Genomic DNA, 23589 nt, shown 5'->3' with positions numbered 1-23589 from the left:
CATTATCCGCTCTCTCCCCATGCTCCGGCCTCACTTTGTGGGGACTGATCACTATGGCCCTGGACACAGACTGCTCCTGTTGTCTCTCCGGCACTTAACCTATCTGTGCTCCACCTTGGAACGTACATTGACGGAGTGCCCTGTCTGACGTCACCCTGGCGAGGACCACTCCTTCCTTACGTTCCAGCATGGAGTGCAATGATGCAGCTTCCGGTATCTGGTCGGCGACACCTGCGCTGTGCAGGCACTACATCCGGCTTACCGCGACTACCACCGGCACATACGCACATTGTTTCCATCCCCTACATGATGTAGCAGAAAGCAGCCCATGTTCTACCTCTACGGTCTGAGCATTCAGGGCAGGCGCACCAAAGTACAGGGGACTATGAAGACTGGCAATTGCCCATGTGAACAGTATCGGTTGGGCGTGCATTATATCACTGGGAACCATATTTATACTCCATGCTTCATAACCCAGGCATATCACAATGGCCTCCTGATCACCCTGTTTATCTGCAGTTCTCGCTATCATCTCCAATTTGGCCTCCTAATGACCCACTTTTTAGGGAAAACACGTAGCGATATCGGGGACGGACACAAAGACTTCCGGAATACTGTATGATAAGCATTACCTTAAAATATGGTGTGCTTATGTGCCCTGTCTAGTCTAGAATAGTGCCCATGTTGTGCAGACTAGTATATCTATACCTAGCAATTAGGGCTAATCAGGACATGCCGCCATGGAGCGGGGGCACCAAACCCCGTTACACTAGGGTACCAACCTCCGCTACAAGGCAGGTACAGCCTAATATTGATCTCAGGGCCTCTTGTGATAGGACCTGGGTTATTGGCATTAATTACTGATAGTATTGAGAATTATCTGATCCAACCACTGAGGCAGCTGTTATCCCAGCACCATGTCTTACCACCATCAGTCAGATATTTAGTGCTTTGTATTGGTCTTCATATCAATTCCGGTTTTATCTATACTGGGTACAGGGCAGGGTGTTTATTGAGTAATAAATTCATGTCTTTAAAGGGTTTAAGCGCACCTGATTACTCCCTTTGTATATCACATACCTTTAAAATAATCAGTAACAATTGCACAAAAACTTCCAGAACACGTTTCCCACCCTACACTGATCTCCCAATATCTCTGGTCTCCACCAGATCTCCTTTCCTTCACCTTCTACAGTCGCCATGATTTCTCCTGAGCGTCCCCTGAACGCTGGCCCTCGCTACCTTAGAATATGGGAGTGTTATACGGTAAGACGTTCACAAGTTCAGAGAATCCTACAACCCACAATAACCCCGCTGCCACCCCAAAATTAGAGGTCCACTATATATTGTGTCCTCCATTACCGACTAAGCTCAAGATCTGCATACAATAAAATAACTGGATCTTCTAAAGACTAAATACACAGTCTGTGCGGTTCCTGTTCTGAGAACGAGTTCTTCAAATTGTTGAAATATCGTTCACAAGGAAAGGAGAAGCTGCTAGAACGTCATTACTTAAGAAACCAGCAAATCGTAAAGATGGAAACTCACACTTCCATTGTCGGAGAGTCCTTACGTACAACAACGCGTTCGGCTGAAATTGGCTTTTTGTCGCCATGTTGTCCTTGCTCTTTCAGCAGCCATGCCCCCACTCACTGACCGTGTTATGCAGGACAAGTAATTTAAGGACGTTTTAGGGGGATATAAAAATCTGTTGCCCTCACGGTAAATATTGGATTTGGATATATATGAGAATTTTACATTGACCTCCAGATAACCTGAACTCTTCCCGTTATTACAGTTGTGTGGATACCTAACGTACTGTTTCTTAATTTTTAACTTCCACACTATTTTCATGAAGTAAAGAGTTTTGAGAAGCCAATATATTAATTCCCACCCCCACGAGATCCATTTTTTTCCTTCTGGGGTTCACTTTTTCCACTGCTACCAGGGACATCCATAGGAGCCCCAGTTTCAGGAAAAAACAGCCCATGAGAAAGAAATCTCTGACAGAGCAGATCTGGATCTGCTAGAACCCACTAGGCCTGCTCAGCCGGCAGATAGCCAGCGATTACGGGATTGCCAGGCCCCACAGAAGCATTGCCCATGTTCAGGTTTCCTACATAGCGCTGAAGGGCAATGTATCCGGCAACAATAGAAGAAAGAATCCAGTGATCACCCACTCCTGTCTTCTGCTCAGGGTTTCCAGCTGAATACAGCAGGTTACTGGCCCTTTATACAAGATTTGGTGATGTGGTTAGATATTTTTAGTTGGTCTGTTTATTGTGCCAACAAATATATTTCAGAGTTTGACCCAATATGGGAATTGGCCCAGTGTGGGCGTCTGCGGCGCCTCGAGGTTACCCCACTCCCAACCGTGATACCAATAGTCAATCCATTACTCTATGAAACGCTTTTCTGTTTGCATTTCTCTTGATACCTACATGTAGAAAGAATAAAGAGTTTAGAACCAGGTTGGAAAAGGAAGCCCCTAGCACTTCTCTCAGGTAATGTAAGTATTACCTGAAGAAAAACAAACTAACAGGACTTCATACAAAACTAAAAGCAGAGAGAATCAAAGACATTTTCCTCCAAGTCGGATTTTTCCACTGGAGAAACTAAGTCACAAGGTTCCCTTGAGGTCTCAATTCCATCTCAAGTAAACAATTTAAAAGGTTTTAGGGACAATAAAGAGGGTTTGTTTTCTAATAAAATGACCAATACTGGAGCACTGACACTGCCAGGCGCTGAGGGACCCCTGAGATCTCTACATCTGAACCCTCCTCTGCTTCATCATTACATAGAGAGAGGACTAAAACCAATTTACCCTCTGAACCCCAGGCAGCCTCTTACAGATAAGCAACAAGACCTGGAAAAAGCTTGGGACTGAGAAGACTGCAACAGATCAAAATGGATGTGCTTATGAAAGGCTTTTCCAGAGCAAAAGAAGGGGTGGTGGCCACAGCTGAGAAAACCAAGCAAGGGGTAGCAGAAGCTGTGGAGAAGACCAAGGAAGGTGTCTTATATGTGGGAAGCAAAGCCAGAGATGGAGTAGTACAAGGAGTGGCTTCGGTGGCTGAGAAGACCAAAGAGCAGGCATCTCAGCTGGGTGGGACTGTCATGTCTGGAGCTGCGAACATTGGTGCAGCCACCGGCCTAGTGAAGGAGGATGAATTTCCCACAGATATTAAGCCTGAAGAAGGAGGCCAGGAAGCTTTGGAAGAACCTGCCGCTGAACCACTGCTGGAGCCAGAAGGGGAGGGCTACGAGGAAGCCCCCCAGGATGTTTACCAGGAATATGAACCAGAAGCATAACATCCCTTCACTCTGGATCCAGCCACCAGCAGCTTCAGCACAAAGATAGCTATAATGAAGATACTAATAAGACAATCCCCATATCCCCAACACCCTTTCCTATCCCAAGAGGAGTGTGGTCTACCCATTCTCTTTTCTCAAAAATTGCGCTCTTCCTCTACTCCACCTTCAGGGAGCCTCATGTGAAGTGGTTTTATGTATGGTAATCCTTCGCGTCCAGTGATGGTCCAAACAAACTGGTGTTTAAATGAACAACAAGCCCTTTGTAATGTATGAACCCATGAATGCATTGGATTTGTCTTTGCAGTCATAATGCCCCCCGGGAACTTGTTCCCTCCCAGAGAATAATTGCCGGGGTTTTTGGTGAATTTTGTCTATCATCATTTATTTGTTCTGATGTGTCTTCTTCAGTAGCAGAGGGGCTGCAACCACCTGCAATTGAACCCAATGGTATTCTTCTGCGTCTACCTACATAAATAAAGCATGTTCTAACTTTTTATAAAGCGATGATGCGAAACACCTAAAATGTAATTTTCTTCTTAAAATGACTGCCAGAAATTTGTGCATTTGTCCTATGGCACTACGCTGGCCATTTGGTTGAGGGAAAAACCACCCCAAAAAAAAGTTGTTGTGGATGACTGACCTGTGAAATAGTTTATTCAGTGTTCTAATGTGATATTTATTTTGCTGTTTTTATACGTATATTCACACACATCTAAAAACAAATGGGTGAACTTATTTGTGACTGTTCTGTAAAGCAGATGAGAATCTGAGAATTCATGCAGAATCTTTTCAATGTCCTTGTGTTCCAAATAATTTAGGAATTAAAAAAAAAAGAATTAACCAAAAATGAACAATAGTGAACCCGATAGACGGGTCATCTACCGACACAGGGAGGCCAAATGCAATATTGCAATTATTGGAGTTTACATTAACTCAATGTTTTTGTTTAAAGGGGTCCATCCTACAGCTCCCGGGGACAGCTATGGGGGCATCTTATGCACCTGTGTATGCCAACCTCTTCCTAGGGATGTGGGAGAGGGACCTCTTCATGTCGGATCGGCCGTCAATGTGTCACGTCCTAAATAATATTAATGTTTCTTTTCAAGTGAACCATGATGTGATTTGAATTTTTGGACATCAAACTCCAGAGATAGTGGTAATGACGAGATACAGATGAATATTTTTCATAAGGAGACTGCCACGAATATGCCATTACATGCCCCCTCTTCCCAGCCTACATCATTCAGTCTATTCCGGCAGGACAGTTTGTGCCTCCGCAGACTGTTCCACGGAAAATTATTTGGCTACACAAGCAGAGGATTTAAAACTCAGCTTAATTGAATGTGGCTACAGTAAGCGGATAAAAATAAAAGCCTTCAATAGGGCAAAAAAATTCCTCGCGACATGACCTCCTCTGAGATTCAGACTAAAGAGGACCATGATATTGTCCGCTTTATAACCAATTACCATTCACAATTTCCTCTGCTAAGGAAGGCATTGGACAATTCGTGGCCTATCTTGAAAGAGATTCCTATTATTTCAAGGTTCTTGCCTGAGAGCGCTGCCATCACATCACGGCAGTCACGGAGCCTTCGTGATATCCTAGTCCACAGCCATTACACTAGTGAACCACCTAAAATATATGGAATAGCATGGTTGCTAGGTGTGGGTGGGTCCCATGTGGTCACTGCGTAGCATGTCCAAATATTGATCGCTGTGATTCGAATGCTAGTCAATCACGTGCATACAAGAAAGCGTATCACATGCACAAGTAGTAATGTCATTTATTATGCCACGTGTCCCTGTGAAAAAATCTATGTGGGTTTGACCACATGCCAATTAAAGGTGCGCACAAGGGAACACGTGCACGGCGACCCATGTGGACTCATCTACAGTTGAAACAATTCCTCGTCACTTCAAACTTTACCATGACTGTGATGGCAGCCTTCTCAGGGTAAGAGGGATCGATAAGATTGATGTCAGCATTAGGGGTGGTGGTGTGTCAAAGAAATTAGCCCAGATCGAGTCCAGATGGAATTAATGTGCCCAATGAGAACATAAGCTATGTCCCCTAAGCTATGTTTGGCGCAAAGGCAACACTGCTCATCTGTTGTGAATTCTGTGGCTGAATTCACTCCTGTGGTCACAAGTGGTACTGCAGCTTCTGAGCTTCCTCCCTCAGGTGTTCTGGTGAGCTCGTTGGCTGCTTTGTTATTTAACTCCACCTGATTCTGTCTTCCTTGCTCCTTGTCAATGTTCCAGTGTTGGATCTGAGCTTCTGGATCTTTCCTGTGGCCTGCTGCTCTACTTAGATAAGTGCTTCTTTGCTTTTGTTGCTATTTTTTCTGTCCAGCTTGTCTATTCGTTTTGCCGGAAGCTCTGAGATGCAAAGGGTGTACCGCCGTGCCGTTAGTTCGGCACGGTGGGTCTTTTTTGCCCCCTTTGCGTGGTTTTTTGCTTTAGGGTTTTTTGTAGACTGCAAAGTTCTCTTTGCTATCCTCGCTCTATCTAGAATATCGGGCCTCACTTTGCTGAATCCATTTCATCCCTACGTTTTGTCTTTTCATCTTGCTAACAGTCATTATATGTGGGGGGCTGCCTTTTCCTTTGGGGTATTTCTCTGAGGCAAGTCAGGCTTGTATTTCTATCTTCAGGCTAGTCTGTTTCTCAGGCTGTGCCGAGTTGCATAGGTAGTTTTAGGCGCAATCCACAGCTGCCTTTAGTTGTGTTTAGGATAGGTTCAGGTATTGCGGTCTACAGAGATTCCACGTCTCAGAGCTCATTCTATTGTTTTTGGGTATTGTCAGATCACTGTATGTGCTCTGATTGCTGGCACACTGTGTCACTGGATTGCCTGCATAACACTCATCACCCACTGTCAAACATGGTGGCGGCAGCATCATGGTTTGGGCCTGCTTTTCTTCAGCAGGGACAGGGAAGATGGTTAAAATTGATAGGAAGATGGATGGAGCCAAATACAGGACCATTCTTGAAGAAAACCTGTTGGGTGTCTGCAAAAGACCTGAGACTGGGACGAAGATTTGTCTTCCAACAAGACAATGATCCCAAACACAAAGCAAAATCTACAATGGAATGGTTCACAAATAACCGTATCCAGATGTTTGACTTGGCCATTCTAAGTCCAGAACTCAATCCAATCGAGAATCTGTGGAAAGAGCTGAAAACTGCTGTTCACAAACGATCTCCATCAAACCTCACTGAGCTCGAGCTGTTTGCCAAGGAAGAATGGGCAAGAATTTCAGTCTCTCGATGTACAAAACTGATGGAGACATACCCCAAGCGACTTGTAATCGCAGCAAAAGGTGGCGCAACAAAGTATTAAGTTACAGGGGCCGAATAATATTGCACACTCCACTTTTCAATTCATGAATTTCCACAAAAATTTGAAATAACCAATAAATTTCGTTCACCTTCACAATTCACAACTATATTCCACTTGTTGATTCGTCACCAAAAATTTACATTTGGTATCTTTAGGTTAGAAGCTTGTTATGTGGGAAAAGGTTGAAAAGTTCCAGGGGGCCGAATACTTTCACAAGGCAATGCACACAGTCTTATAATAAGTTTCTGGACTTGTTATCATGTGCTTTTGTCCTCAAGGAGGCCATTTTCTAGATCATGGATACTCAGTGAGAAACCACATGAACCCAATGAAGAGTTTCATTTAGAAAGAATCGCATGTTATCAATTAGTCCCAGAGAACAATGACTGACAAAGACAACAGGTTCTGACAGAAGGGATCATATTTAGCTCCAAGCTCAGATTTTGATGTCTCGGGTGGTTAAGGACTTGAACCTGTTCGCACGCAAGCTCAGATGGAGGAGACATTTCTCGGCACAGGCGTTTGTGAATTGGGTAGATCATCAGATGCTACAAGATGTAAGACTTTTGGATGACTTAGATGAACCCATACCCACTATGACTGGTACAGGCCCTTTTTGTAGCTTTAAGGCAAAAAGTGAATAAGATGCCACCTAGACAGAATGACAACTTGACCACTGACGTATTTAACGCACTTAAGACATATCAGGAAATTGTCATAAATACATAAAGGAGTTTTGCCAGCTTAACTACGTTTGATACCAAAAGAGGACAAGCAACCCCTTGTCTGCCTATAGTTCACAATTGAAAACCATTATCGCCCCATCTTGGAACGGGCACAGACCCCACATTAAGTGGATGGGTGGTTATATGGATGACATCCTCCTGGTGAGGGACGGGACGGTGGAATCCGCGTCAGAATTTATCCAACATTGTAAGGACAATGGAATCTGAAATTTACCTATTCAATTGGAATCAGATCTATTAATTTTCTGCCTGTGACGCTCAGTTTGGATTCTACAAACAAAATCCTAGTGTCCCGTTACTGTAAAAGTACAGCCACAAACTCCACTTTATTGGCACCGTCCCATCATCAGAAGAAAGTTATTAAGAATGTTCCCCTTGGAGAATTGTGTAGGTTCAAAAGGAATTCATCTTTACATGAAACCTTCGAACAAGTATAAAGTGAAGTACGTGTCAGACTGACATGAAGGGGTTACTCCAAGTGGATGCTACATAGGGCTGAGGACAATCAGTAACATTAGAGATGCTAAAAGAAACCGGAAAAAGAAGTCAAATATACATCTAAGTATGTAGATAAAAATTATGGAGTAGTTTTTACAACTATGTACAGCCCATATTTTAAAAATATTACCAATATTAAAAACCAATTAGGCTGGGTTCATACTGCGTTATGGCAGTCCGTTAACCCCTATTTCGGGTGGATCGCCAACACATGCCATAATGGGCATGCTCTAGCGATGTGCCGTCATTCTGTGACGGACCCTCGGGCTGCAGCGTTTCCGGCTCCGTCACAGCTAGCGCAGATTGCATTGAACGGGCTGCTTTAACGCAGTATGAACCCAGCCTTACCTATATTATATCAGGACAAAAAAAACTGGAGAAAATTGACAAATGCTGTGAAATTTATTGCCACAAAAGCCTCTACTCGGGGTGACATTCTGTCTCCCAGCCTCTCTATGTGATAATAAAAAAGACAATTGGCTCAGTACCAGAGGATCCCACAAATGCGGCCACAGTGTCTGCACCTGCTGCAAATTTATGAAAAACACCAAAACTTTGGTCTCTTGTGCAAATAGAAAAAAGGAGAATATACGATTAATTCCTATATAAATTGCAACACAAGTAATGTGGCGTACACTGTGCACTGCACGGTGTGTGGCTGCACAGCAGGACCACTGAAAATCAGGAGAAGACGTCACCTCTCAGATGCCACCAGTAATGTCATTAATAAAAGCTCAGCAATTTAAAAACATTTTAATAATCATAGGCGGGGGGTTGGTGGGGTGATGTGTCCGCTTTTGAGGTGTCGGGTGTAGAAAAGGTCAAAATTCCAGCCAGAGGTGGCGATATTACAAGAAAACTGATAAGCCGGGAAACATGGTGGATTTATCAGCTAAACACCAGGGTCCCGCATGGCATCAATATCAGGCAGGATCTGATCTATCATTATGATTATAGAAGCACCTATCGGATGTAATATATGACCCCAGTCTGTAAGGGGTTAATCCCCCATCAGGTTTCTCTGCACAGCGGTCCCCATCAGGTAGCTGAGTCTGGTGGGCTGGGATTGTACTGAGAACTAGCTTATAATGTTCAGTCTACCATTAGATCCTTGACAATGCTTAAGACACAAATTTTTGCGTTGAAACGCGTCTGATTTTAAAGTTTGGACTATGAATTAATTGTTTTAATGTTATTTAAAGCCATGGAATAAAAGAAAATTGATTTTATGGACAAACAGCGCTGGACTTATTTCTTTTAAGTTCTGAAAAACTTGCCGCACAGCAGGATCCGCCCGCTCTAGGAGGTGGTGAGCAGGATCCGCCCGCTCTAGGAGGTGGTGAGCAGGATCCGCGCGCTCTAGGAGGTGGTGAGCAGGATCCGCGCGCTCTAGGAGGTGGTGAGCAGGATCCGCGCGCTCTAGGAGGTGGTGAGCAGACACTAAACTTTTTTGTATATTTTGCACATTTTATTTACTCCCAAAATTCATATAAATTCCTAAATCCCACCTGGACTCCCCATCATTTCAGGAGGGGGGGGAACTACTTGGAGCACGTTAACCGATGGATTGACTCCATGCTACAATCTCTTGTGGCCAATTTTCCATCCTTCCTTAAGGATACCAACAAATTACTATGTAAAGTTGACGGCCTTTTTTAGATCCTGACACCCTGTTGGCCAGTGCAGACGCTGAATCTCTTTATTATTATTATTATTATACATTTTTATAGCGCCATTTATTCCATGGCGCTTTACATGTGAATACGGGGCAAATATAGACAAATACATTAAACATGAGCAGATAACAAGGCACACGAGTACATAAGGAGGGAGGACCCTGCCCGCGAGGGCTCACAGTCTGCACACTAATATTAGGCATTGCGATGGCAAACGGGCCACTAATTTCTCTCTCGATATGTCTAACCTATCTTTAAGCATGAGGGCTCTCATACTTGAAGTTACCCTTACTCAATTGTTTTTGTTGTTTTTAAGGGGTCCTTTATTCTACAGCTCCATGGAACAGCTATGGGAGCAGCCTTCGCCCCATCCCATGCCAACTTGTTCCTGACGCTGTGGGAAAGGGACCTCTTCCTGTATTCGGCAGGCATCAATGGACTGCATCCTTTTGGACGCGGTACATCGATGATATCCTCTTGATCTGGCACAGTATTCCATCTAATTTGCAAGACTTCATTGATTATTTTAACAGTAACGACCTCAATATGTTTCTTACTTTTGTTTGTGACCCTAACAAAACGGAGTTCCTTGGTGTCACTTTAAGGAGGGGATGAGTTGGGTGGTATTCAGACTAACATCTATAGGAAACCAACATCTACCAACATGCTTTTACATGTTTCCTCATCCCATCCTAGTCACATTATAAGGTCGGTTTGTTTAGGTCAATTCCTTAGTCTTCGCCAGATCTGTTTCACGGATGCCGACTTTGAAAAACAGGCAGAGGAATTGAAGTTGCGCTTCTATGAACGCTGATACAGCCATGGCATGATTAAAAATGGCTTATAAATGTGCCAAATATATATAATACCAACACCATGACAAAACAGAGTTCCTTGATGTCACTTTAAAGGGAAGGTGCCACCAGTTTTCTTGTATTTTGTTTTTTGGTGAAATTAAGCTTAAAATAGTAATTAAAATGTATTAATGCAATGTTTGCAAACATTTCTATATGAAAAATATTATAGATTTTCTTACAAATATATATTTACCACTAGGTGGAGCATTTTCAGTTTTAGACTTCAAGCAGCTATAGTAAGATTTACCAGCTTTACCGTTAGCAGCAAAATTTGGGCAGTAACTGCTGACATCACCATTTCCCTCCCCTTTTGGGTGGTCTAGTATCCCTGGGGCAGAATGAAGAGCAGCATCACAGGGCAGCGCCATTTTGTGTGTGACTGCCCTGTGACCTGCTATTACCAGCAGATACTGCATCAGAGGAACAGCTTGTTTACAGAGGAGCAGAACACAGTGGGCTCAGCAGCATTTTTTGCGAATAACATTCTTACCATCCCCCCTTCCCCCACATTAATCCCTGTCCTGTCAGCTGTCCTGCTCTCTCCAGGTGTCAGCTCCCTCTCTGCAGGCTGTGAGTGCAGCTTACCGGAGATCACAGGGACTGTGTGAGGGGGAGGCGGAGACACAGCAGGAGAAGCACACAGGGCAGCGTGTGAAGAGCAGAGGATGGCTGCCCAGGACGCACAGTGCCTGGAGTACAGAGGAGCAGGGAGGTAAATCACCCGCACTCCCCACCCGCTGGCTCCAGTGAGCGCTTCTTCTGTCCTGCGATAAAGTGGAGCTCGGCAGATAGCACCGGGCTATAATAAAATGGCAGCTAGTCACACCTACAGCAGTGAGTTGTGCAGCCCACAGAGGCGTGCCCAGCTCACTACTAATGCTGCTGCAATGTTAGAGATAGGAGATAATAGACCAGCGATGACCCTATGTCCATGGGGTGCCGTAATCTGACATCGATAGTGCCCTGCTACTGCTGTGAAACCAAGATGTCAGCCCCCAGTGCCTTCTTTAAACTCATAACACATGAAATCTGTTTAACATGCATTTAAAACTCGGTTATAGCAGCATGTTATGCTACATTACAGTGATTTATTGATGATCTACAAACGCGGTACCTTACCTTTAAGGAGGGGATGAGTTGGGTGGTATTCAGACTAACATCTATAGGAAACCAACATGCTTTTTAATGTTTCCTCATCCCATCCTAGTCACATTATAAGGTCGGTTTGTTTAGGTTAATTCCTTAGTCTTCGCCAGATCTGTTCCACGGAGGCAGACTTTGAGAAACAGGCAGAGGAATTGAAGTTGCGATTCGATGAACGCTGATACAGCCATCGCATGATTAAAAAGGGCCTATAATTGTGCCAAACATATATAATACCAACACCATGACTAACAGAACCAAACATGTTCGGTTTATCACCAAATGTTCATTCTCAATTTGAATAGATGCATGCGGCTCTCCAGAAATCTTGGCCCATTTTGAAAATTCACACTGGACTATCCAATTTAATACCAGATAAACAAACAATAACTTTGACGGGCTAGAAACCTACGGGACCCTCTGGTGCGGAGCCATTATGTTGGGGAATCTCTGAGGACCTTTTTGGACTATTCAAATGTTAGGCGTGGATGTGATCCTTGCGGCCATTGTGTGGCATATTGTAACATGGATCATAATTACTTTTTCCAATTCAAATGGTTCTAGAACCTATAAAATTAAGAAGTTCATCACAGGTAAATCTAAAAATGTTATATGCTACTCTACATGCCCATGCTTGTTCATTTATGTAGGCCTCACCTCACGCCAACTCAAGGTTCACGTAAGGGAGCATGTGCTTGGTATACAAGCTGCAGTGAGCCACAAGGACACATCCACGCTTAAGACCATCCCACGTCACTTCAAATTACATCACCAGTGTAATAGTAAATGCCATGGTCTGTATGAATTCTAGTTTTGTGCTGCAGGGGTTAATGATTTTGGCCTCTCTGGTTCTGGGAGGGCTTTAAATAGCCTCAATTGGGCTCTGTCCATTGTCAGTGATACTTTTGACCTTGGCTTAGTTCCTGACCCCTGTGTATCTGTGGATACTGTCTGCTTGCGTATGCTTGCTCGTGTATGACCTGGTCCTTTCCAGTTTCTGATATTTCTGCCTGGCTCCTTGTCCTTGTCCTTCCATTCCGTTGCTCCTGCCTGTATCACGCTGCTATCTCTGGTTTCCAGACGCTGCTTTGTTACTGACCTTGTCCCTGTCTTGCCCCTCCTGTACCACGCCATCTCCTGGTTTAGACCTGCGTCTGTCCGACTACTCTCTGGGCATCTCTAGCCCAAGCGCTGGTCTCTGGAGTGCCGCGGCTTGTCTCCCCCCCCCAGTCAGGTGTGTCAGGTCCTGTTTGCCTGAAGCACGCATTTCCACCACTGCCACCCCCACTTCACAGGTATCTGAACATAGTTTGTTCAACTCCGGACACACGCGCACTGGCTCAGTGAGCAAGTGCAGTGTGGAGTTCCAGACAGTAAATTGTTGAGTGAGGGGAATATTCTTTATATAGGGGGTCAGAGGAGGTAGAATATCCCATCGTCTTGCCCAACTTTAGGAAAGATGGATATGGACCCTTGATATTGTGCATCCACATGGTCTCAATGAGAATATGAGTTTTGCCCCTTTTTAGTGATCGCCTTCCTGTGTACATGTGGACTTAGATGCGCTTCCGTTATTGTTTTTATTCCTGGTTTTAACTCACTTTTGTCATTTAAGGTTTCTACACTTTTTCCTGATGCATTTTACACTACCTCCGACCACCCGGATGAGGATACCATCTATCGTCACTTGTTCTTACAGATGTGTAGTTATTTTATAGGATATATGATTGGATTTCTCCATATACATCAACATGTTGAAATTATTTTATGTTTCAGGACACATTTTAAATCCAAAGACAGCAGACCGCAATGGGATCTAATGTAGCACCCTCCTATGCAGTAGCCTATATGGCAGCCTTTGAAGAAGACAGTTTTTAACCATTCTCTAATCAAACAGCCCTCATTCATATGGCGTAGATTTATCGATGACACTTTCTGTATCTGGAATGGGCCGGTCGAGACTTCTCTGACACTCACTAACAGCATTTAGCCATCGTTAAAATTCACACTACAGTACAGAAAACATAAGCTTTCTCGATACTATGATACACAAAAAGTGAGGGAGAGCTTTCCATTGATCTTTTTACCCAACCAACAGATATAAATAGTTTACTACACTATACTAGCTTTTATCCCCCGGTAGAAAATAATCAATATCCAAGTCACAGTTCCAACGGGTAGAAAGAATAGTGACCAAAGAGGACACAAATCCAAAAAGATTTAATGAGATGGAAAGTAAGTTTACTAATAGAGGTTATCCGACACAGCACGGCCATATAGTGTACAGAGGAGCAGAGGGATGGCTGCAGTCAGTGTGACTGGAGAGGAATCTACATCTCATTGAGCAGAAGATGGAAGAGGAGAACATCGCCCTCAAGAACAATCATCTGACTCTTGAGAATGACAATAAAGAGAGAAAGAAAAAAAGAAGACTGGCGAAGAGCAGGATGGTGATTATGAGAGAAATCCAAGCAAAATTGCAAGAAAGATTGGAAAAGTACACAGAAGATCTTAACAAGATGGAGGAAACTTTAAGGAACTGCGACAGACTGTTCGGTCCATCCATGGAAACCACCCAGGAGACCACCGACGATGAGAAGGGAAAGACCACCACCACCTGGCAGAGACCACCACCACCTCTGCCAATACCACCTGGCAGCCACCACCACCTCTGCCAATACCACCTGGAAGAGACCACAACTTCAGCCAATTCCACTTGGTAGAGACCAAGTATCTGGTCGGCAACACCTGCGCTGTGCAGGCACTACATCCGGCTTACCGCGACTACCACCGGCACATACGCACATTGTTTCCATCCCCTACATGATGTAGCAGGAAGCAGCCCATGTTCTACCTCTACGGTCCGAGCATTCAGGGCAGGCGCACCAAAGTACAGGGGACTATGAAGACTGGCAATTGCCCATGTGAACAGTATCGAGTGGGCGCATTATATCACTGGGAACCATATTTATACTCCATGCTTCATAGCCCAGGCATATCACAATGGCCTCCTGATCACCCTGTTTACCTAGCAACTAGGGCTAATCAGGGCATGCCGCCATGGAGCGGGGGCACAAAACCCCGTTACACTAGGGTACCAACCTCCGCTGCGAGGCAGGTACAGCCCAATATTGATCTCAGGGCCTCTTGTGATAGGACCTGGATTATCGGCATTAATTTCTGATAATTCTCAATACTATCAGATCCAACCACTGAGGCAGCGGTTATCCCAGCACCATGTCTTATCACCATCAGTCAGATATTTAGTGCTTTGTATTGGTCTTCATATCAATTCCTGTTTTATCTATACTGGGTACAGGGCAGGGTGTTTATTGAGTAATAAATTCATGTCTTTAAAGGGTTTAAGTGCACCTGATTACTCCCTTTGTATATCACATACCTTTAAAATAATCAGTAACAATTGCACACAAACTTCCAGAACACGTTTCCCACCCTACACTGATCTCCCAATGTCTCTGGTCTCCACCAGATCCCCTTTCCTTCACCTTCTACATTCGCCATGATTTCTCCTGAGCGTCCCCTGAACGCTGGCCCTCGCTACCTTAGCATATGGGAGTGTTATACGGTAAGACGTTCACAAGTTCAGAGAATCCTACAACCCACAATAACCCCGCTGCCACCCCAAAATTAGAGGTCCACTATATATTGTGACCTCCATTACCGACTAAGCTCAAGATCTGCATACAATAAAATAACTGGATCTTCTAAAGACTAAATACACAGTCTGTGCGGTTCCTGTTCTGAGAACGAGTTCTTCATCTTGTGGAAATATCGTTCACAGGGAAAGGAGAAGCTGCTAGAACGTCATTACTTAAGAAACCAGCAAATCGTAAAGATGGAAACTCACACTTCCATTGTCGGAGAGTCCTTACGTACAACAACGCGTTCGGCTGAAATTGGCTTTTTGTCGTCCATGTTGTCCTTGCTCTTTCAGCAGCCATGCCCCCACTGACTGACCGTGTTATGCAGGACAAGTAATTTAAGGACGTTTTAGGGGATATAAAAATCAGTTGCCCTCACGGTAAATATTGGATTTGGATATACATGAGAATTTTACATTGACCTCCAGATAACGGGAAGAGTTCAGGTTATTACAGTTGTGTGGATACCTAATGTACTGTTTTTTTAATTTTTAACTTCCACACTTTTTTCATGAAGTGAAGAGTTGAGAAGACCATATATTAATTCCCACCTCCATGAGATCCATTTTTTTCCTTCGGGGGGGGTCACTTTTTCCACCGCTACCAGGGACATCCATAGGAGCCCCAGTTACATGAAAAAACAGCCCATGAGAAAGAAATCTCTGACAGAGCAGATCTGGATCAGCTAGAACCCACTAGGCCTGCTCAGCCGGCAGATAGCCAGCGATTATGGGATTGCCAGGCCCCACAGAAGCATTATCCATGTTGAGGTTCCCTACATAGCGCTGAAGGGCAATGTATCCGGCAACAATAGAAGAAAGAATCCGGTGATCACCCACTCCTGTCTTCTGCTCAGGGTTCCCAGCTGAATCCAGCAGGTTACTGGCCCTTTATACAAAATTTGGTCATGTGGTTAGATATTTTTAGTTGGTCTGTTTATTGTGCCAACAAATATTTCAGAGTTTGACCCAATATGGGAATTGGCCCAGTGTGGGTGTCTGCGGCACCACGAAGTTACCCCACTCCCAACCGTGATACCAATAGTCAATCCATTACACTATGAAACGCTTTCCTGTTTGAATTTCTCTTGATACCTACATGTAGAAAGAATAAAGAATTTATAACCAGGTTGGAAAAGGAAGCCCCTAGCTCTTCTCTCAGGTAATGTAAGTATTACCTGAAGAAAAACAAACCAACAGGACTTCATACAAAACTAAAATCAGAGAGAAAATCAAAGACATTTTCCTCCAAGTCGGATTTTTCCACTGGAGAAACTAAGTTACAAGGTTCCCTTGAGGTCTCAATTCCATCTCAAGTAAACAATTTACAAGGTTTTAGGGACAATAAAGAGGATTTGTTTTCTAATAAAATGACCAATACTGGAGCACTGACACTGCCGGGTGCTGAGGGACCCCTGAGATCTCTACATCTGAACCCTCCTCTGCGTCATCATTACATAGAGAGAGGACTAAAACCAATTTACCCTCTGAACCCCAGGTAGCCTCTTCCAGATAAGCAACAAGACCTGGAAAAAGCTTGGGACTGAGAAGACTGCAACAGATCAAAATGGATGTGCTTATGAAAGGCTTTTCCAAAGCAAAATAAGGGGTGGTGGCCGCAGCTGAGAAAACCAAGCAAGGGGTAGTAGAAGCTGCGGAGAAGACCAAGGAAGGTGTCTTATATGTGGGAAGCAAAGCCAGAGATGGAGATTTACAAGGAGTGGCTTCGGTGGCTGAGAAGACCAAAGAGCAGGCATCTCAGCTGGGTGGGACTGTCATGTCTGGAGCTGCGAACATTGGTGCAGCCACCGGCCTAGTGAAGAAGGATGAATTTCCCACATATATTAAGCCTGATGAAGGAGGCCAGGAAGCTTTGGAAGAACCTGCCACTGACCCACTGCTGGAGCCAGAAGGGGAAAGCTACGAGGAAGCCCCCCAGGATGATTACCAGGAATATGAACCAGAATCATAACATCCCTTCACTCTGGATCCAGCCACCAGCAGCTTCAGCACAAAGATCGCTATAATGAAGATACTAATAACAAAATCCCCATATCCTTAACACCCTTTCCTATCCCAAGAGGAGTGTGGTCTACCCATTCTCTTTTCTCAAAATTTGAGCTCTTCCTCTACTCCTCCTTCAGGGAGCCTCATGTGAAGTGGTTTTATGTATGGTAATCCTTCGCGTCCAGTCATCGTCCAAACAAACTGTTGTTTGGATGAACAAAAAGCCCTTTGTAATGTATGAACCCATGAATGCATTGGATTTGTCTTTGCAGTCATAATGCCCTCCGGGAAATTGTTCCCTCCCAGAGAATAATTGCCGGGGTTTTGGTGAATTTTGTCTATCATTTATTTGTTCTGATGTGTCTTCTTCAGTAGCAGAGGGGCTGCCACCACCTGCAATTGAACCAATGGTATTCTTCTGCGTCTACCTACATAAATAAAGCATGTTCTAACTTTTTATAAAGAGATGGTGCGAAACACCTAAAAATATGATTTACTTCTTAACAAAATGACTGCCATAAATTTGTGCATTTGTCCTATGGCACTACGCTGGTCATTTGGTTGAGGAAAAAACAACCAAAAAAAATGTAGTCGTGGATGACTGACCTTTGAAATAGTTTATTCAGTGTTCTAATGTGATATTTATTTTGCTGTTTTTATATGCATATACACATATCTAAAAACATAAATGGGTGAACTTATTTGTGACTTCTGTAAAGCAGATGAAAATCTGTGAGAATTCATGCAGAATCTTTTCTATGTTCTTGTGTTCCAAATTATTTTGCAAAAGGAATAAAAAAAAAAAAAAAAAAAAAAAGAATTAACCAAAAATGATCAATACTGAACCCGAGAGACTGGTCATCTACCTACACAGGGAGACCAAATACAATATTGCAATTATTGGAGTTTACATTAACTCAATGTTTTTGTTTAAGGGGTCCTTCCTACAGCTCCCGGGGACAGCTATGGGGGCATCTTATGCACCTGTGTATGCCAACCTCTTCCTAGGGATGTGGGAGAGGGACCTCTTCATGTCGGATCGGCCGTCAATGTGTCGCGTCCTAAATAATATTAGTGTTTCTTATCAAGTTAACCATGATGTGGTTGAAGTCCAAAAATTCAAACTCCAGAGATAATGGTAATGACGAGATACAGATGAATATTTTTCATAAGGAGACTGCCTCGAATATGCCATTACATGCCCCCTCTTCCCACCCTACATCATTCAGTCTATTCCGGCAGGACAGTTTGTGCCTCCGCAGACTGTTCCACGGAAAATTATTTGGCTACACAAGCAGAGGATTTAAAACTCAGCTTAATTGAATGTGGCTACAGTAAGCGGATAAAAATAAAAGCCTTCAATAGGGTAAAAAAATTCCTCGAGACATTATCTCCTCTGTGAGATTCAGACTAAAGATGACCATGATATTGTCCGCTTTATAACCAATTACCATTCACAATTTCTTTTGCTAAAGGTACCTTCACATTTAGCGACGCTGCAGCGATCTAGACAACGATCCCGATCGCTGTTTGGTCGCTGGAGAGCTGTCACACAGACAGTTCTCCAGCGACCAACTAAGCCGGTAACCCTGGTTACCAGCGTAAAAGTAAAAAAAAAAAAAAAAAAAAAAGACACTACATACTTACCTTCCGCTGTCTGTCCCCCGGCGTTCTGCTTGTATGCACTGTCTAAGCACAGCGGCCGGAAAGCATAGCGGTGACGTCACCAGACAAACAGCGGAAAGTAAGCATGTAGTGTTTGTTTGTTTTTTTACTTTTACGCTGGTAACCAGGGTAAACATCGGGTTACTAAGCGCGGCCCTGCGCTTAGTAACCCGATGTTTACCCTGGTTACCAGTCAAGACATCGCTGAATCGGCGTCACACACGCCGATTCAGCGATGTCTGTGGGAGGTCCAGCGATGAAATAAAGTGCTGGCCTTCTAGCTCCGACCAACAATGGCACAGCAGGATCCTGAACGCTGGTGTGTGTCAAACTGAACGATATCGCTAGCCAGGACGCTGCAACGTCACGGATCGCTAGCGATATGGTTCAGTGTGAAGGTACCTTAAGGAAGGCATTGGGCAATTCGTGGCCTATCTTGAAAGCCAATCCTATTATTTCAAGGTTCTTGCCTGAGAGCGCTGCCATCACATCACGGCAGTCACGGAGCCTTCATGATACCCTAGTCCACAGCCATTACACTAGTGAACCACCTAAAAATATTTGGCATACCATGGCTGCTAGGTGTGGGTGCGTCCCATGTGGTCACTGCGTAGCATGTCCAAATATTGATCGCTGTGATACTTTTTGAATGCTAGTCAATCATGTGTATACAAGAAAGCGTATCACATGCACAAGTAGTAACGTCATTTATTATGCCACGTGTCCCTGTGAAAAAAATCTATGTCGGTTTGACCATATGCCAATTAAAGGTGCGCACAAGGGAACACGTGCACGGCGACCCATGTGGACTCATCTACAGTTGAAACAATTCCTCGTCACTTCAAACTTTACCATGACTGTGATGGCAGCCTTCTCAGGGTAAGAGGGATCGATAAGATTGATGTCAGTATTAGGCGTGGTGGTGTGTCAAAGAAATTAGCCCAGATCGAGTCCAGATGGATTTAATGTGCCCAATGAGAACATAAGCTATGTCCCCTAAGCTATGTTTGGCGTAAAGGCAACACGGCTTATCACCCTGAAAACACCATCCCCACTGTCAAACATGGTGGTGGCAGCATCATGGTTTGGGCCTGCTTTTCTTCAGCAGGGACAGGGAAGATGGTTAAAATTGATGGGAAGATGGATGGAGCCAAATACAGGACCATTCTTGCAGAAAACCTGTTGGGTGTCTGCGAAAGACCCGAGACTGGGATGGAGATTTGTCTTCCAACAAGACAATGATCCCAAACAAAGCAAAATCTACAATGCAATGGTTCACAAATAACCGTATCCAGGTGTTTGACTTGACCATTCTAAGTCCAGACCTCAATCCAATCGAGAATCTGTGGAAAGAGCTGAAAACTGCTGTTCACAAACGATCTCCATCAAACCTCACTGAGCTCGAGCGGTTTGCCAAGGAAGAATAAGCAAGAATTTCAGTCTCTCGATGTACAAAACTGATGGAGACATACCCCAAGCGACTTGTAATCGCAGCAAAAGGTGGCGCAACAAAGTATTAAGTTACAGGGGCCGAATAATATTGCACACCCCACTTTTCAGTTTATGAATTTCCACAAAAATTTAAAATAACCAATAAATTTCGATCACCTTCACAATTGTCTTCCACTGGTTGATTCTTCGCCAAAAATTTACATTTGGTATCTTTATATTTGAAGCATGATATGTGGGAAAAGGTTGAAAAGTTCCAGGGGGCCGAATACTTTTGCAAGGCACTGCACAGAGTCTTATAATAAGTTTCTGGACTTGTTATCATGTGGTTTTGTTGTTTGAGTATTTTGTATCAGAATAATAACTAACCCAAGAGGTAGAAAGAGGCAGAGAACGATCCCGAGGTAATCATAGGTCTAACACTACAACATCCTCAAGGAGGCCATTTTCTAGATCACGGATACTCGGTGAGAAACCACATGAACCTAATGAAGAGTTTCATTTAGATAGACTCACATGTTATCAATTAGTCCCACAGAACAATGACTGACAAAGACAACAGGTTCTGACAGAAGGGATCATATTTAGTTCCAAGCTCAGATTTTGAGGTCTTGGGTGGTTCAGGACTTGAACCTGTTCGCACGCAAGCTCAGATGGAGGAGACATTTCTCCGCACAGGCATTTGTGAATTGGGTAGATCATCAGATGCTACAAGATGTAAGACTTTTGGATGACTTAGATGAACCCATACCCACTATGACTGGTACAGGCCCTTTTAGTAGCTTTAAGACAAAAAGTGAATAAGATGCCACCTACACAGAATGACAACTCAACCACTGATGTTTTTAAAGCACTTGAGACAGATCAGGAAATTGTCATAAATACATGAAGGAGTTTTGCCAACTTAACTACGTTTGCTACCAAAAGAGGACATGCAACCCCTTGTCTGCCTATAGTTCACAATTGAAAACCATTATCGCCCCCTCTTGGAATGGGCACAGACCCCACATTAAGTGGATGGGTCGTTATATGGATGACATCCTCCTGGTGAGGGACGGGACGGTGGAATCCGCGTCAGAATTTATCCAACATTGTAATGACAATGGAATCTGAGATTTACCTATTCAATTGGAATCAGATCTATTAATTTTCTGCCTGTGACGCTCAGTTTGGATTCTACAAACAAAATCCTAGTGTCCCGTTACTGTAAAAGTACAGCCACAAACTCCACTTTATTGGCACAGTCCTATCATCAGAAGAAAGTTATTAGGAAGGTTCCCCTTGGAGAATTGTGTAGGTTCAAAAGGAATTCATCTTTACATGAAACCATCCAACAAGTAAAAGATGAAGTACGTGTCAGACTGACAGGAAGGGGTTACTCCAAGTGGATGCTAGGTAGGGCTGAGGACAATCAGTAACATTAGAGATGCTAAAAGAAACTGGAAAGAGATGTCAAATATACATCTAAGTATGTAGATAAAAATGATAGAGTAGTTTTTACAACTATGTACAGCCAATATTTTAAAAATATTACCAATATTAAAAACCAATTAGGCTGGGTTCATACTGCGTTATGGCAGTCCGTTAACCCCTATTTCAGGTGCATCGCCAACACATGCCATAATGGGCATGCTCTAGCAATGTGCCGTCATTCTGTGACGGACCCTCGGACACGGGCTGCAGCGTTTCCGGGTCCGTCACGGCTAGCGCAGATTGCATTGAACGGGCTGCTTTAGCGCAGTATTATATCAGGACAAAAAACTGGAGAAAATTATGACAAATCCTGTGAAATTTATTACAACAAAAGCCTCTACTCTGGGTGATATTCTGTCGCCCAGCCTCTCACTGATAATAAAAAGGACAATTGGCTCAGTACCAGAGGATCCTACAAATGCGGCCGCAGTGTCTGCACCTGCTGCAAGTTTATGAAAAACACCAAAACTTTTGTCTCTTGTGCAAATAAAAAAAGAAAAAGAATATACGATTAATTCCTATATAAAGTTGCAACACAAGTAATGTGGTGTACACTGTGCGCTGCGTGTGACCTCCAGTATGTCGGCTGCACAGGAGGACCACTGAAAATCAGGAGAAGACGTCACCTCTCAGATGCCACCAGTAAAGTCGTTCATAAAAGTTCAGCAATTTCATAACGTTTTAATAGTCATAAAGGGGGGAGGGGGAACGGGGTCTGTGTCCGCTTTTGAGGTGTCAGGTATAGAAAAGGTCCAAATTCCAGCCAGAGGTGGCGATATTAAAAGAAAACTGATAAGCCGGGAAACATGGTGGATTTATCAGCTAAACACCAGGGTCCCGCATGGCATCAATATCAGGCAGGATCTGATCTATCATTATGATTATAGAAGCACCTACCGGATGTAAGATATGACCGCAGTCTGTAAGGGGTTAATCACCCATCAGGTTTCTCTGCACAGCGGTCCCTATCAGGCAGCAGGATCTGGTGGGCTGGGATTGTACTGAGAACTAGCTTATAATGTTCAGTCTACCATTAGATCCTTGCCAGTGCTTAAGATGCAAATTTTTGCGTTGAAACGCGTCTGATTTTAATGTCTGGACTATGAATTAATTGTTTGAATGTTATTTGAAGCTATGGAATAAAAGAAAATTGATTTTATGGACATACAGCGCTGAACTTATTTCTTTTAAGTTCTGAAAAACTTGCCGCATAGCAGGATCCGCGCGCTCTAGGAGATGGTGAACAGGATCCGCGCGCTCTAGGAGGTGGTGAGCAGGATCCGCGCGCTCTAGGAGGTGGTGAGCAGCATCCGCGCGCTCTAGGAGGTGGTGAGCAGACACTAAACTTTTTTGTCTATTTTGCACATTTTATTTACATCCAAAATTCATAATAATTCCTAAATCCCACCTGGACTCCCCATCATTTCAGGAGGGAGGGGGAGGACTACTTGGAGCACGTTTACCGATGGGATTAACTCCATGCTACAATCTCTTGTGGCCAATTTTCCATCCTTCCTTAAGGATACCAACAAATTACTATGTAAAGTTGACGGCCTTTTTTAAGATCCTGACACCCTGTTAGCCAGTGCAGACGCTGAATCTCTTTACACTAATATTAGGCATTGCGATGGCAAATGGGCAACTAATTTCTCTCTTGATAGGTCTAATCCATCTTTAAGCATGAGGGCTCTCATACTTGAAGTTACCCTTACTCAATTTTTTCTGTTTTTAAGGGGTCCTTTATTCTACAGCTCCA

At 43.8% G+C, this 23589-nt stretch overlaps 1 protein-coding gene and 1 pseudogene across 2 annotated transcripts; both read left to right on the top strand.

The window, feature by feature from the left end:
• Positions 1 to 2758: 2758 nt before the first annotated feature.
• Positions 2759 to 3523, top strand: LOC138674371 (beta-synuclein-like). 2 transcript variants are annotated; one of them, XM_069762219.1, is made up of 2 exons: positions 2759 to 3195; positions 3286 to 3523. In XM_069762219.1, the coding sequence occupies exons 1-2, from the start codon at positions 2908 to 2910 to the stop codon at positions 3310 to 3312; spliced, it is 315 nt and encodes a 104-aa protein (XP_069618320.1). In that variant the 5' UTR covers positions 2759 to 2907; the 3' UTR covers positions 3313 to 3523. The 2 variants fall into 2 exon arrangements, with proteins under 2 accessions (XP_069618320.1, XP_069618319.1); XM_069762218.1 differs by having other exon boundaries at positions 2759 to 3523.
• Positions 3524 to 16659: 13136 nt separating this feature from the next.
• On the top strand, positions 16660 to 17238 carry LOC138674370 (beta-synuclein-like; annotated as a pseudogene).
• Positions 17239 to 23589: the final 6351 nt, after the last annotated feature.

The sequence above is a fragment of the Ranitomeya imitator genome, chromosome 4 (genome assembly GCF_032444005.1).
Source record: "Ranitomeya imitator isolate aRanImi1 chromosome 4, aRanImi1.pri, whole genome shotgun sequence".
Taxonomy (NCBI): domain Eukaryota; kingdom Metazoa; phylum Chordata; class Amphibia; order Anura; family Dendrobatidae; genus Ranitomeya; species Ranitomeya imitator.
This window is presented reverse-complemented; position numbering and strand designations above follow the sequence as displayed.